At 37.3% G+C, this 17282-nt stretch overlaps 1 protein-coding gene across 4 annotated transcripts in view; it reads right to left on the bottom strand.

The window, feature by feature from the left end:
• Nucleotides 1-17282, bottom strand: part of DYM (dymeclin) — a 217966-nt gene that overhangs the window by 177185 nt on the left and 23499 nt on the right. For all 4 annotated transcript variants that reach the window (XM_075019603.1, XM_075019600.1, XM_075019601.1 and 1 more), the window contains exons 3-6: nucleotides 16267-16319; nucleotides 15495-15588; nucleotides 14004-14137; nucleotides 6938-7010 (exon numbers count right to left, since the gene is read on the bottom strand). In XM_075019603.1, the coding sequence (XP_074875704.1) occupies nucleotides 6938-7010; nucleotides 14004-14137; nucleotides 15495-15588; nucleotides 16267-16319 (354 nt within the window). The remainder of the gene's footprint in view (nucleotides 1-6937; nucleotides 7011-14003; nucleotides 14138-15494; nucleotides 15589-16266; nucleotides 16320-17282) is intronic.

Below are 17282 nucleotides of genomic sequence, written 5' to 3'. Positions count from 1 at the left end.
AAGATCATAATAGCAAGGCCATCTGTCATTCATAGCCCGTGGGGAAAATACGAAAACCAAAATATGCTTGTCTACTCCTGCAGACTCAAGTAAAAGCAATAGAAGCAGTTCGCCGGAATCTGATGCTACCAGCAGCTTATGCATTTAAGTTGTTAAGGGGAGAGGTATTAGTGTAATTACTGTTTCCAAATGATGCAATCGCCCCCCACAGAACAAGAACTATGGTCCTGTCAAAACCTCAGCTCCCCAGTGTCCTGGCATCTGCTTTTTCAACTCAAAACCATGTGGATGACCTTCTAGCAGTGTCATCTACTGAGAACTTCAACAGTCTACCTACGTTTCACCATCCTGCTGCTGCTGGCTTCTCTCCAATGCCAAGCTCTGCTCACAACTGTTTTCTGTGCTCACCACATCATTCAGCTTTGTTCCCTGCCTCCGAGAGGGAGGTCTGTGAAAGAGGAACCAAGATGAAGCACAGAGGCAATATATTAAGAAAATCTCAGCTAGGAACTCCAATTACCACTCTGAAGGCACATGCTGTTGTAAACATTTTAATTACTCAATGAAATGCAGCTATTTCTAATACCTTAGCAAACAGAGGCTGAGAGCTCATAAATTATTTCACACCTACAGAGCAAACAGCCTGAACAGTCAGAAACAAACCTCTGAATTTCAAGTCACACCACTAGACCAAACCCCCTCCCAGTTTAAATATTTTCCTGAACTTTCACCCAGCCAGAGCTGTCTACTCTGAGTATTAAAAGGTTAAAAGGTAACTCATTTTCTAATTTAGGAGAGTTGCCAAAAGGGCTGATTCATACAAAAACTCTCAAATCGTACAGGAACCAGGTTTCATTTCCCTGCTTCCTGAGGGCCCACCAGAAAGGTGAAAGAGGAGTCACCACAGAGAATAGGATCAGTTTTGAAAGCTGAAAAGCAAGTAGAATATCTGGTTATCAGTCTCAGGATACAAGTACAACAACTCAAAGTGAACATAATCTTTCCTCTTGGAATCACTCCTAATTTTACACCCGCTGATGCCACACACGCACCATGGCAGCCAATAATGCACTATGCTCATTACAGCTGACTCCAAGCACTGGGGAGATGTCCCAGAGGGGCACTCAAGAAACACCAACTGGAAACAGAGAGCATCTCTGACATTTCCTACTGCATCTCCCCCACACTGGATACTCTTGACTGGGAGACAGAATGAGAGTGAGAAAATAAAAAAAGATGGAAATACTCTAAAGAGAGTATCTAAAGGATTAAAATGACAGTTGGTTTCAAGACCCTTTATTCCCAGACCTATTCCTAAACCATCTCAGACTACATGGCTGTGTACCTATCCACCTCACTGGCATTCAGTTCTTCCCTCTAGAGATTAAAAATATTAGAAAAAGTCCAGGACTTAAACGTTGCACAGAGAATCTATATTCTTCTGTACTTACCTTTCATATCAACAAGTCTTGTTAGCAATACCCACTAAATCTAAGTGAAAGACCTTACCCTTCAAAGAACAGAACACAAGAGCAATCCAAATACCCATAAAAATGGACAGCTCGAATGACTGGGCTTGTGTAGCTTTCATACCTCAGGGAAAAGGCAGCCACAGAGACGACCCATGTGCGCAAAAAAGCTACCATAGACCATTGCAGAGATCTGGACAGAGCCAGACCAGACAAATCACATCCTGTGTTCCAGCCGTGCAGCCTGCGTGAACGGCAGACTTGCTCCATAGTCTCTCTACAACACCACTTCTCAAATGTGCTAGTTTGAAGGCAGAGCCATCTTGATGTAGTGGCAGCAATAATCTCTTTATGTCTCACATGCTTGTCTAGGCAACGGAGAAAAAAGGCTTATGCCTGTCAGCCTGGTCGCTGTCACTGCTTTGAAACAGTCTGCAAACTTTTAAGGCACCAAAGAGAGAGACGCTTGACTTTAGTGCCTAGGTGTCTTTGGTGCCCAGACCAACGACCAAACCCAAATACTAGCAAGCAGGTGTTTTTCAAGATGCAATCTTCACAATCTTTTGTGAAGACATGGCTGAAAACCATAACAGAGAATGCAGACTAGTAGGAGCTTGAATATACAGCACGATGTATGATAAAGAGTACATACGTCTGATAACTATGCTCTGTGATTAGGAAGTTTGTTACAAGTTGAATGTAAGTTAAAGCACACCTAGTTAAAATGCAGGTCAGAGAAACACTAATCTAAGTCTAAAATAAAAACTAAATTAGAATAGAATTGGAACAGAAAGAAGAATGTGACAGATAGATAAAAATTCTTCTACTTAGGACCTTTAGACACTTAAGAGGCCACACAACTGCCATCAGAAAAGAGAAAAGGATATAAAAGTGATGAAGAAAATCTTCCAAATAAATACATATTTTTTATTTGCTGCACCACCGCAAGGTGCAGCAGCAAGTAAAACTCCCTTTATACTCATCAGATACCTCCTACACAGAGCACAACAGTCTTAAACCTTGAGGATCTTCAAAATGAAGCAATACAAATCTCTTTCAGTTTGGATATTTTTGCTAGCTTCAACCTAAGTTTCAACAGATGGAAGTTTCCCTTTGATGATTAGAAAAAGTTGCCAAAAAAGCTGAAGTCAAATAGCTCTTCAAATACTGGAGCCACTACAATCTTGATAAAAGTTCCTTAAATAGTCCTTTTTTAAAAAAAGCACTATTCTGACTTATTGTTTTTAAAGTAACAAAAAAATTAAAAATACGACCCTCTTGAAATAGGAGAGTAAATGGTTCTTAACCTCTTCACTGCTCACAATTAGCAACGAAAAAAAGCCTAAACATTTCTCATCACCTGTACATGGCATCATTCCTACATTGCAATGATTCCATAAAGCTTTATAATCAATTATATCACCCTTCTTCCTCCTACATTTGACTTTTAAGCTCCCAGGAAATGTAGTGAGCATCCTTAAATGAGTCAAAACACTGTTAACGTTTAAATTTGGAAGTAACTAAGATTGCAACCTAAAACAATTGTAACTACAAAAAATAATGGAATGTAATAGAAATATCAACTAAATTCTACTGGCACCACAGGGTGCTACTTAACAGTGATGTAACAAGATCACAGTATTTCATTTTTCCTCCATATGTATTTGTAGTTTTTAATGAAGTGAAAATGTACTGATAACAACCAGATGTTCAGTTATGTATACCAGCTCTTAACAAGCTGCTGAAAGAAGCCTTCATAATTTAAAGCCTTGGGAGCTCTATCTTGCAACTAAATGTTAGCAATAGTTTCTACATAAAAATCATACAATTAAATACTGAAGTTGCATCTTTTTGCTGACTATGCAGTTTTAATCATTAATGTACACTCTTGAGTGCTAACATTAACAAAACCAAAGAAAAAGCAGAGTATCCATAACATACCCAAGGGAGCCATAAATCAAACATCAACACGCTGTAACCCAAGTGTTATAAGGGACTGAACAAGTCTAATTCTTGAAAAGCAATAATGCTGTAGTTTCTATAAAATGTCTTTAAATTAAACGTGAAACCTTTTCCTTGGCATTTTGTACAATGCAGCAGAGCCTGTTTTTCAAAAGGGGAATTCAAGATCTTTTTAATAACTCTGAGATACAGAGCCACAATGCTGCAGAGTCCCATGGTCCCTACTACAACCTCTTTTAGCTATGCTGAGTGTAACCGCCTTAAAGCACATTTGCCTTCCTCAATATAAACTAGCTTTGAGAAATACGTTCCTTAAATTCATCATATACAATTCTAAGACACTCCTAGATATGCTTTGCCGTACATCTCTGCAGCCTTTCCCAACAAAAATCAACACATTTTGGTTCTTCAGTTATATTTCACAGTAAAGGATATGGGGAGGTGGGTTACAGACTTAACTCTTTGTCGTCTTCCCCATCTCACACACCTTCCTTATTCATTTTGAGCTAGACTGCCCACCTGCGTTTTCCAAGTATGTCTGTAGGTTATTTTGTAGGCAGACATGAGCTCATTCTGCCAAGGCTTCTAAGTAAAGCAAGCTCAGAGGTGAGAGCAAGCTCTGCCCACGCTCAGGAAAGACTCAAGCCTTCATGAACTCTGTGCCCCTGCCAAGCCCAAACTCTTACGCTTGCTTTTGGTCAGTCTGGAACATGGGTTAAGATTACTTACCTGCCTGCAAAATACCACACACAGGTATCATAAGCTCTCCTCCCAACAGTATGTGTTGTCTTTCATATACATCTTCACAACATGATACTCAACAGTGAAGAATAATAGGATCTATGTTATAAGCACAAATTTCTCGCTACTCTGTAACAGTATCTACAGAGCATCATCCAGCAATGCTGCCCACTCTTCAGTAACACATTTGCAAAAAAAAAAATAAAAATTAAGACAGCACATCTGAAATTATATAGAGAGAGGGCAAAAAAATTATAGCACCTCTGAAGCATACTGCTTTCACCAAAAAACACCTAACATGACATTTAGAACAACTTCAAAAGCAGAGTGCAGGACTGTTATACAGGTGCCTCGGCTCCTGCAGTTTGGACAAGGAGATGGTCTTCCATGCTGTAAAAATAATCTCAGCATTTTGGTGAAGGAGAAAAAAAGCAGCTTAAACTGGGATATAGAGAAGCAGTATATTTAGACAGCAGCTGCCAGCTGTATCCACTCCTTCATGAAACTGCATCTACAGAACCCAAGGGACACACCAATTGTGACAATCCTCTGTTAAGGCTATTGAATGCTCCTAACAAAAACTTTGCTATTCTGAATGACGCTTCAAAGACAGGCTCAGCATGGAGATTTTAATGGTCTGTCACAACAAAAATTCATCTTTAATAGCAGCTTTACAGACAGACAGTCTGTTAGCAGTGCTACTGTAAGCTGCCAAAGCTGCCTATCCTGTGGCAAGTGATCCTAAGTCCTGCTACACAAATCATTACAAGTTTGAATATTTCATGTTTTGCACTCAATCTATTCCTTCCCAAAAGTCACATACTAGGCTTGTAATTTTCTTGATTTATTCCAGCTAAAGACAGAAATTAACTACTCCCTTGATACAAAGTAGGGAAAGAATTTACAGTGTAACTCTGATCAGGGAGAAGGGGGGAAAGTAAAAAGTAAACTCACTACTAAAATAATCCTGATCATTCTCCTGAAAAAAATTAATAGTACAGTGAGCAAAAATGTCTCAGCCTTGTAACATCTCTATGAAGAGCAGAGTTGAATTGTGTATTAGAGAAAGCAAATTTTTCCATACCTCCTTTCCCCTACCCTACTTCCCCTTCAATGATATCATTATATAATCATTAGTTAAGGCATTATCACATTGTTAAACATATTATACTGGTAAACAAGACAAAAATGTACACTTTTGTACGTGTTAGTATCTTATTCAAAATTCAGTAGCATGTTATTTCAGGAAAAATTTAGCTAAGAAAACTTATTTGACAAAAAAAACCAAAAACCTTCCACAACTCTCTCTCATGAAAAGTGAGTATGTTTTCAATATAGCTGAACATTAAAGATTATAGACCAGCTTTATAACTTCTCCTTTTTTAATAACCCATTATTATCATTATATTATATAGTAAACTAAGTGCCTTCAACAGCTACTTCCATTCCCAGCAACCACATTCACACAGAAATAGAGATGCTGACAGGTTTAGTTGTTGAAAAGGGTTAAGAACAATCATTCCTGTAAAACTTTTTCTGCCAGAAAGACAGAATAAATGATATTGGACTCCACACACACATTGGACTTCCAAGAAAGAAAAATAAAACCCTGCAGGATTTATGAACTTGCCCATATATCGCAGTCCTTTCAGCCCTTTGTACTTCCTCTAATCTGCTCCAAACAAAAGGTGTATCTGTTCCAGGAAGTCCTGACAAGCTTTGCAGAATGACACTCTAAATCATATCACTAATTCATTACACACTACCTACACAAAACCTCATGTAATGTTGACAGAGTTGTATTTAATGAGAGCAATGTTTCAAGAACTATTGCATCTTTGTCAGCTTTCCAACCAAAAGAACAATCCAAAGTACAAAAACTGAATCATCAGCAGAGCTATATACTACACTATAATAGATAGTCTGAAACTCTCTCAAAGCTGTGATGCTTTAACTGGGGCACTACATTTTAGGCACAGATTACAATGCAATTTAACACAAAAGATACTGCTAACGCTATCTTTGGTAAAGTTTATCTTGGGGAAAAATGAAGTTAAAACTTATCAGGACAGGTGTAGAAAAACATTTTTACTTCCAAAGAACAAAGTTCGTTCTCCTTCATGTAATACTGAAGTATGTTTCATGACACATATCCCAATGAGATGTAGAATCAACAAATCTCAAATACAGCAGATGCATGAAAAAAGTCATATAAACAAATCTGGAGATCTACAGAAACTTTCCACTTACTGATTTCTCTTCTCTCTTTTTCAGACATCAATTCATTGGTATTTCAGAAATCAGTATTAAATAAGTCATATGACTTATGTAATGGACACGCAGTTCAAAAACCCACACAAGTGCAAAGGGGAACTTTTGTTTGCGCCTCGCTGCATCCCCCAGGTGTGACACCTCCAATGTACCTTTCCCTGTACCATTAGCACAACCATTTCTAGCCAAAAGTTAGCAGTAGCTGTGTGCTGACAGAGGCAGTTGAAACAACCGTCAAAACTCCTACAAAATAAAACAGGATAATTTCTGATGGTAGTTTGAACTGGGTGCGATATGCTCATCATGTACTTCCAACAGAATACTCAGGGCTGGTACTGGCAGCAGGTTATCATTATCAGTACTGCACCATCACATGGAGCATTCAAATACAAGTATTTAAACATTATAACCCCATCGCTCTAAGTTTTATATTCTCTCAAATGCTCAGTTTATAGAAGTAGGCTAAAAAAAAAAAAAGAAAAAAGCCAACTTACAAGAGGGGAACTTCAACAATGAGCTGGATGAGGCAACACAGCAACTCTTCTATGAGGTCTTCACACTCTGTTCCTGAAAAGAAGCATACCAAAGGTTTTCTGGATTTTCAAAAACCAAAAGAAAGCAAAGATTTAAACTCATGGATCCAGACAAAAAGTATTTTACTTAAGGAACAAACACTAGAAGAGTTTAAGGAGATAGCATTCTTTCCTGAAACAGAAAGCACTTGGGATTATCACCAGAGAAAATGGTGATGCTTACCCTTTTATATATAAAACGAATAACTAATACCAATTGGATAAGTTAAATGAGATGTTGATACTGTACAAATATGCTAATACTAAGCACATCAAGCCTTACTTTACTATTTACCCAAGGTCATGTTAAATGGCATTATTACTAACAGTTGAACTGATCACTAGTGACTTCTAACTGGTCCACAGTTCAAGTCTCCTCTCAAATTCCCCTGCACTTTGCATATTTTCCCACTCCTTTTTTTAATCCCAAGTGATGAATAAGCAGAGACAAATAGAAAACAGTTTCATCTGTCTAACATACACAGAACAATATTCTAAACTGTGATCTGTCAAATGAATGCAGCTTACCGTACACATCACTGCTGCTCTTACACAATTAAATCTACACACTATTTTTTCATGAATGCACGTTTATTTATTGAAGAGGTTTTTACAGTTCAATGACAAGTATGGATTCATGAATTTCCGGAGTGCATTTTAAGTGAGCGGAAATTATTCTCTACTCATACACAATGTGACAAAATGCATGAGATGATTAAAAATTATTTTCAAAAAATGCAACTATTCTAAGCAGTAACACTGGTGGTATTTTACATTAGCACTACAATTTTTAAAAGCAACTGTAACAGAAGACTTGCAAGACTTACTGAGGAAAAAGCTTATTAAACCATTTGAAGTTGTCATATAATACTAACAAAATAGAAGATAAATCTCTTGGCTCATCAGGATTTTTTCTGCTTTCAAAATAAAATTATAAAGAGAAACCTACAGCACAAAGAAGTATAGGGCTTTACAGTGTTGAATGGCCTAAGAACAGGCATAGTTTTTCCCTCTGCATTACCTGATAGGCATTACAGCACTGCAGCACAATGATTACCCAAATGCTTGTTTATTTTGTATTTTCAAATAAATAAGTCTTGCAATAAACACAACATTATAGCCAGGTTATGGTGGTGTTACTCTGTTTAACCCAAGTTTGTTCTTAAATCCAGGACTCAATTTTAAGAAGCACACCAGAGGGAATATTCACAATAAAGCAAAATTATTTCTTTCCACAATCGGTTTATTAAAAACACATTAAAAATTGTCACCTAGTGAACTGCACATTCTAAAGGAAATCAGTTTTTTATCACGGAAACGTGGTTTCCTTTATATAGAATCCCCCATGAGTAACACAATGTAGCTCCTGTTAGTAAAAACTGAGAACTGCTAGGACTATTTAACCTTAGACAGAAACCACAGCCAATAATGAAGCCCAGATAATGCCTTCTAATGTAACTGGAACGTGACAGTTTCCTAAGGTTTTTTTTAATCTAGAAAATGCTTATAGAGCAAGACTGCTGTTAATTCCCAAAAGGTACCTAATTATTTCTCTTGACAATTGAGGAAAGGGAGGAGGAGAGAAGAAAAAGGATGAAAAAAGTAAAGCGAGTGCATCTTAAGAATATCGTTTCTTCCACCATGCTATATACACAACTCATTTGCAGAGAGAATAATGTTAAATAACATTTGAGTATGAAAGAGGGCTTTTCCCCCCCACACACTATACTCAAAATAAAGCAAAAAAATATTGGGTTAGCACAATCATGTAAAATGGAAGATGTTAGTCTTTACTGCTGTTCTCAAACTATTTTTCTTTTTTTTAAAAAAAGCTTAATTGCTGTAATCAATGTGATTCAGTTGCAATAATTAATGTATCCTTTTCCCCATTGGGGCACACACATTCTTGTTTAATTCTTGTCTTGCCAAGACAATGAGGCGGATGCATGCCAAATCTATAACGTGAGAGAAAGCTATAAACATGGAACACTATGTGTTTTCATAAACAATGCCTTTTTCAATAGCAGGATAAAGACAATACATACAATACTCATTCACATTAATAGATCACATACTTGGATCAAAGACACATGTAAAGCCTTGGGGAAAATAAGTAAAGGGTGAATCTGTCCAGATAACATTAGAGCAGACTTGCAAAAAGAGGAATCATAGGTGCATCTTCTAAGCTCTATCGCACTGTAGAAGTAACTGCAAACACACACAGTTTTTAAAAAGCCCAGTTATGATGCGGCACCATTTTTCATCGGCCATGTTTAAGTCCTCGAACATGTGGATTACTTGCATTGTGGGGTTTCTGGCTTTTTGGTGGGGTTTGTTTGGGCGGGGGGGTGGGGTGTTGTGGTTTTGGGTGGGGTTTTTTTGTTTGGTTGGTTTTTTTAACATAAATAATTTTTTTTAACATTTCAAAGCTATGCACATTACACACACTGGATTAGCAGACAGTACACAGGCAAAATGGCTTATCCAAAGGAAAGTATACATGCCAGGAGACTCCACTTCCAGTTAAACCAGCCCAGCTCCCTCACTGGCCATGATACAGGGTCTAACATAGACAGTAAAACAATCTTTCTTCTCAAGAACCTAACTACTATGTTGTCACGACCTGATCTGAGCTGCTGTAGCAGCTGGACGTGTCTGATGTCAATAAGATATTCAGGCATAGCAAGGCATAGCGTCATCTTAGATGTTACTCGTTTTTCTGCCCTGTTGTTCCTACAGATAGGATAGACCCTGGACATCAGTAATGAAATAATTTGTTACTTGTAGAACAGTACCTAAAAGCCTCACCCTTTCAATTAATTACAAAACCAGCAGACTTAAAGATTCTTTGGGTTTTGTGGTTTGATCTCCAGCTCTGAGGACTCTCAAAAGCTCCCAACTTTCACTTAACAGTGTTAATAATGAGTACATAAACTAACTGCCATCCCTCATTTCCTTTATATGATAGCTGAACACTCATGAAATCATTTAAGGGTTGCAGCAAAAGTATTGTTATTTATTCCCTCCTTTATGTCCTCTTATTTGCTATCATACACCAAATACAGTCCTTAGCAGCCTTGTGATAAAAACTTCTCTATAGAGAATGAATAAAGTTCCCTACTACAGGTTAGGGAATAGGTTAAATGAATTGATGGTTTGACTTAGAATACAATACACAGCATGTGCTCTCTTACATCTCTGAATCACAATACAGTTAAAGAACATGCAGAAATTATGGGATACAGACAGTGGAAGCCTCATTGAAAGATGAAGGATTTATGTTAGCAAGACTAACTCCAGCTTCAGATCAGCATATGCCAAGTCCAGTTTAGGATTTATTAATATCAGGATTTTGCAGCTGAATCTATAAGGATTTTCCTACAATCAGAATTGTGCAATATCCTCCAAAGTTATACGCAAATTCCCAATTATGGATGAAGAGGCAAAGGTTGCACTTCCTGGGCCAAAGAACCATCTGAAAACTGTCAAAAGAACAAACTTCTACTAATGGTCTGACTACTGTGAAGGAAATCAGTAAACAGTGCTGTTAGCAGGGAGTCGATCCTGTGCAATTTATTCATTACAGCTTTATAACGGTAGGCTACAACATATCCATGCACTCAAACTTTCTGAAAAATGAAAAAACTCAATTACATTTTATGACACAAAGCACAATTGCACAGCTTTCTTCTGAGCTTAAAACACAGCCTAGAAGGAAAAAGCACAAATTGGACATTCAGAAAAAGTGAAAGCATATGAATTGCAAAACCTGGAAGGAGAATTCTTCCAGATAAGACAGTTATAAAAAATGCTAACTAAACAATAGTGGCTATGTCGTATATAACCTGTCAAAATACAAGACATATTGCTGAGTAGCCAGTGACAAGGATATTTTCCATACATTACTACTATTATACAGTACACATTTCTGCCTGACACACCAAATATCGCACGGCAGGTGCTGATGCTCTGACTGACTGCAGTGTGAGCAGCCTGACATGCTGTATTTTAAACTCACAAAACATGGTACGGGGATATATTCTCCAACTAGAAGGAAAAAAAAAAAGGGATACTCATAGTTTAAACAGAGAAACAAACACCACCACACACTGATTTCCAAAGGAGTCTTCAGATGATCCTGAAAAAAATGGTTACCTTTTCTCAGAAGGCTGTAAGATTGAACAAAGCATACAAAAACAGATTGTAGGAGAGAGGGGTTGTTTGTGCTGTTGGTTGGTTGTACTGTTCTTTCCAGTAACTACTCACCAGCCATTAAGAAAATAAGCAAACAGTACTTCAAAAGTCAGACACTATATTAAAGCTTTCATCTATATGGATATTTTATTTACATTATATAATTAATGTAATAATGTATTTTATAAGGTTTGTTTTATCACACTCACAATTGAAGAATATTAAAATAATATCAAGCTCTGGTAAATGAAAAGACAGCACGGACAACTAAGAACAACTTAAATTTTTTAAAAGCATGTTCACCAAAGATACCATTAAGTATATAAAACTTTAGTAAAAGTACTAATGAATCTGTGTGAACTTCACAATAACAAGGCATGCTCTAGTTTCCAAAGAACGAAAAATAAAGATTCAAGAAAACTACACTTGACTTAATTATAAAAATACAAACAAAAAACCATTTCATTTCTTCTGCTCACTTTAATGGCCCTAACACAATAGCAGTTTATTAGACTCCATTATTGATACTGCACTTTTCCTATAGCTAAGCATAAAAGCTATAGGAAGGCATTCACCCCATTGCCACGCTCTATACATATTTAAAAAAACCTGTGTGACGATTTGGTAGGAACCAAAAACAATGGCTATGTAAACACAGCACATTATGAACCTCAATACCTTGAGGAAGGTCACAAGAATCCTCTCCAATCGGAAACCCGTGCCAAAAGTGGCAGCGGACTCGAGCCACGGCTGAGCAGGGCAAGCAAAGGAGGAGCTCGTTTCCTGCCTCCATCCCCTGCTCTCATCAGCAGACCACACACAATTACCTCCCTAATCAAGAACATCCAGCAAACAATCTGCTCAAAGATAATTGCTAAGTACATTTGCCATCAATATGCACAAAATTATCACTAATAAATGTCACTGTGAATTATAGTCAAGTGCTACTAGACATGGTATAAACATGGATCTACCCCAGTGACAAGAATCACTTTTCATACCATGCTGTGAGGAACTCCCAGCATAGGCAATAAAAATCACAGGGGTTCAAGCTAACAAGACGTCTCAGCTTTTCCACCCATTCTACTGTGCTACACTATACCACTGAAGCAAGAGGTGGGTCATTTTTTTAAACCAAGTATAAACCCATAGGCAGTCCGCAGTGATAGCTTATTATAAGCAGGTGTTATTTCTAATGCATTGGTTAGCTGACTTCATTCTTGGAGATTACTCATCACAGTTTAAAATACATTAAACCATTTCAAAATGTAGCACTTAATCTTTTGACACCAGAAGTCTGATTTCCCCAGAGCAACAGCAGGTGCCAAGGAGTTAAACAGATTTTAATGAACAGCTCTCACCATTCGGTGAGCAAGCAGCTATTAGGCATTCTCAACACGTGTCCCTGCTGGACAGACTGTTGAGGGAAATCCACACTCAGGTACTTTTGGTTGTTCTTCCACACTTCACTTGCACTGTATTAGCATTCTGATACCACTCCTTTTTGCCAGGCCATTTTTGGCTCTATGCTATAAACAACGTGCAACCACAAACTCAACAGTATCTTTACGACAAAGCAAAGGGCTCATCAGGGCTCCTGTGCCAGCATTATCCATCACGTGTTCTGTAAGAGCATCTTGATACAGCACTACACAAAGATTTGTGGCAGTGTTATGACTTTCTTTTTGCTGTAATCAAACTGATTTTGAATGTATTCACATTATTCACATTCAAAAAGAAGGACCAGATAGCAGAAAGAGAACAGCTAGATTATTTGAGCATCTTCCCTGCCATCTTTCATCTTGCATAATACATGCTCCATATCCTGGAGATGCACTTATATTTGAATATTCTGCTTAAACTCTTTCAAGTTTTCCCATAGTCTTGTATAAACTACTGCCCACTAATTACATTTTAGCAGTTGCCTTTTCAATAGATCAGTTCTAACCATAGTACTGTTATCTTCCCTCACTAGATTCCTAAAATTTGCATTCAATTCACTCCCCGGCTATTGCCAGTTTATGAAACATATGTGAGAAGAAACACTAAATAATTGCAACGTCACTGTTCCTACAGTAGTATGCGGTCAGCTTCACCCCAACTCTTTTCTGCTCTTCTGAAGAGAACAGTTACCACCTTTCAAACTGTATGAAAATAACTAAAGCTAAGGTAGGTCTACAGCAGCACTTCTGAACAACTCTTTAAAAAAATGCCAAATTAAGTTTGTAAATAAATGATCATGTTAAACTTAATACAAATGTTTAAAGAAAAAATAAACCAAACAACTTAAACGCTGCTCTAGGAGGTCTATTTTGCTGTAAGAACCTGTAACATGTCAACAGTTTGTTAACAAACATTTAATTCTAGCAGAAGATGACAGTCAGTATGTAATGAAAAGCTCTCATCACATTTTGAAGGTGTTCTCTTTCACATATATGATACAAAGGAAGATGATTTACACCAAATTACTTCAGACCCTGAAGGAAGTCAATCAGTTTTGTTGTTGACTACATACTTCCAATCTCACATGTTGTCCTGAACAGTAAACATGTTGTATGTAACCTCACTAGTACTTTGTTTCTAGTTTTAAAGCAAAGTTTGGGATTCATAGTCTAAACAAAACATAGAATCATGGAATTACTTAGGTTGGAAAAGACGCTTAAGATCATCAAGTCCAACCATTAACACTACCAAGTCCACCACTAAACCATGTCCTAAGTGCCACATCTACAAACATCAGCACTTTTTAGTCTCTGGTGGGATATTTGTGTCACTAGCACTAGTGTATACCTACCATATGAGCCCGGTGCTTTGTCTTCATAAGCAAAATGAAGTTGCAGCTCCTCTTCTGACATTTGACTGATGAATACTTTCAGCAAGCAGCAAATAATAAACAGTGCATTGTGAGCCTGCCAAATAAAAAGGTGACTAGAAAAGAAGCAGAAACAAACAAGAATCAGTAATGCTTAACTTGCAATCATGCATCAAAACCCACAAGAACATACATGCCAGAGTAGACAAAGGTGTTCCTACAGTTGAAGCGAGGAAAAGCCAAAGTGCTTAAGCAGGGAGTCTTCAGTTGATGCTACAGCAAACTGGAAATGTGTTTTAAAAGTATTTTTTTTTCTTCCCCCAAGAGAATACAATTCCTAACTTTTGTTCCTAACTAATTATTCCTAACTAAGTCTGTATTGTTAAATACACCACAGTTGCCAGAAGTACCAGTTTTTGAAGAGCTCACCAGATGGCTCAGCATACTTCTAAAGGTTTCTAGATACTATAGGATCCCAGGCATTTGGAAATTTTCAACAGCGTTGATATGAAAGCTACTCTGGCTCCCTGAACCTTAGCACTTTTCCCAGGCAAATAGCTTTCAGATAACCATAGGCATTTACAGACTTCAGAAGCACAATATAGCAAGATTCTTCTATGCAACACACAGAGACATTTTCCAAGCTTTCTGAATGCAAGGGGAATATAGCTTCGTTACATTTTCATGAGTCCCAATAAGCAACTGCTGGGAAGCCCATACAACAGCATATAGTCAAGCTCTTACTTGAAGCTGTATTTTTAAAGTATTTTTGGATTAAAGCAGCAGGAGCTATCCAGGCAGGAATAACTTCTTTCTCCAGATATAAGCAAAAAGGTTGAGGGCAGCCCCGGGAGCAAGGGGACATTAAAGAGAAAGTCTTCCTTTTTGAAGCCTTAAATCTGATGAGAGTTAGACATTTGTCTATGGGTGTGGGGGAACAATTACAGAAAGCTTCCTGCAAAAACTATACAGTGCTGCACACGTAACCTCTTAAGAGTTATTTCCTACTGCTGAAGGGGCAAGCAAAACCAATAGCAGATGCAAGATATGATTTCAAAGCAACATATTTATACAGATGTTTGTGTTCAAATCCAATCCAATTTAAAATATTTCCAAGATAAAATACTGTTTCATACATTAAGATTTAGCTAAAAAGGTCAGGTGATTTTTAAACAGCTCTAAACCCAGAGTAAGCAGAAGTTACACCATTTGCACACAAATGTGTTTATGTAACAGGCAGGATGAACACAAACATGTCTTGTTCCACAGCAATCTATTTACCTATTACACTTAATCTTCTGTGTTTGGCAAAGTACTAGATACTTGTTCTGTTTCAAACAACAATTTAAGAGAATTCTAAGTTTTGGTCTGTAGGTATGTTAACTAGCAAAGTAAAAAACTCAAAGAGCTAGCAGCAAAAGGAACATTTAAAAAACCTGAAATGGCACACACAGCTTTTTTCCAGGTACTTACTTCTGACATTCTGCTGAAATTTTTAACTCTTTGGTTCTAGAAAGAAAGACTTTGATCAAAGACCCAAGGTTTCCTGTTCGAGGATTCTTCTCAACTAGATGAGGAAAAATAAGACACAATTACATAGCATGCATAAGTTGACACTATTTAGTTCAAACAATACATAGAATGAAACCAAATTTCAATGTCTTAAATATTTCTACGTAAAGCACAGTATGTCCACTTTTCTGTACAGCTTTGTTCTTCTTTTAAGATTTTTCCAGTACATGCTTTACTACTCCGTAATTGTTCTCTAAACAATACTTTTCATCCTAGATTCAAAATATCCCAAATGTGGAGCTCTTACTACTTCTTCCTTTCCAAGACTTGTCTATAGCACAACAGTCACCTGTCAGAAACCTAGACAGGTTTTCACAACTAGTTTTTACCTTCTTGAAATATTGTTGATGACATTTACATTATCCCTTCCTTTAATCCTCTGATTAATTCTTCCCCCTTACTGATCAGCTTAGAGTGCAGAGGGAAAAAGAGGTAGTGAGGATCAAGTTATTTGTTTTAAACCTTTCAGTCATTTCAAGTTCTATAAAACAGCTAACAATGGAAGTTTCTAGAAGTCCAGGATATATAAAAACACTCTTTACACTAATCTTACTAGTGGAACACATACAAGTAGAGTTAAGTATACTAAAGACATGGATGTGCACATGTATGCCGTTTCTTAATTCTTCTGATAAAGCACATGGAAAAAAGTTAAGATGTCACCATTTCTCACCTAAAGACTTGCAGACTGAGATTGTGGCTTCTTCCAAGAGCTTTAAGTCAGCACTAGGGGAGGGGGAAAAGAAAATAAAAAATGGTTACACAAGCAATTACGTTCCTGTACTTGAAGTGAAAATTCTTTACAAAACAGTAGTAAAATATTTCTAAGCAGCACTTAATTTTACCAATCCATTAGCTGCTTTACATAGATACCACAGAAGCACAGAGTGGTTGAGGTGAGAAGGGACCTCTGGAGGTCATCTTGTCCAACATCCCTGCTCAAGCAGGGCCACTAGAGCCAGTTGCCCAGGACCACGTCCAGGTGGCTTCTGAGTATCTCCAAGGACAAAGACTCCACCATCTCTCTGAGCAACCCATTCCAGTGCTCGGTCATCCTAGCGTCAGGCAGTAAAACATGCATTTGACATACAGTGACAATAAAACAGGACACTAATGTTGCAAAGTGAATTGTTTGTCAAGGTGAAATGATGTCACTACATCATTTGTGTTACTATCACCTTTGTGGCTTCAATACTGCCATGCTTAGCTTGATGCCACTGAAAATACACATACAATGGCAGCCTACAGAAAGAGCTTGATTTTTGACACAAACTATCATATGAAGTAACACCTTTTCAAAAAGCATAAATTAAAGAGTCTTCAAACCAACATTTAACCTCAACCTAAGCACCACTTTCCTTTAACTAATGTTGTTTTATTAATGCAACAATCACACAAGATATATCAAATTTTTCATAACTTCATTAACTGTCTGTTATTATGCCTCAATGAAAACCATCAGCTGAAAACAATAAAGCACTAAAGCAGAACCTTCCAACAACCACTGAAAGTAAACACCAGCTGCATCAAAAGACATTTATATACTTCTGTCACTACAAACCTACCAGTATAGAGTAACTGATCCTTGAAAACAAAACAGAAGAATACATGGAAAGTATATTTTTCCTGAACAGATGGGGAAAAAAAAAGAGAAATAATAATCAGATATTGCATCCAATGCCATGTTAA

The sequence above is a fragment of the Buteo buteo genome, chromosome Z, assembly GCF_964188355.1.
Source record: "Buteo buteo chromosome Z, bButBut1.hap1.1, whole genome shotgun sequence".
Classification (NCBI taxonomy): domain Eukaryota; kingdom Metazoa; phylum Chordata; class Aves; order Accipitriformes; family Accipitridae; genus Buteo; species Buteo buteo.
The sequence above is the reverse complement of the archived record's forward strand: the minus strand, read 5'-3'. Positions and strand labels throughout refer to the sequence as shown.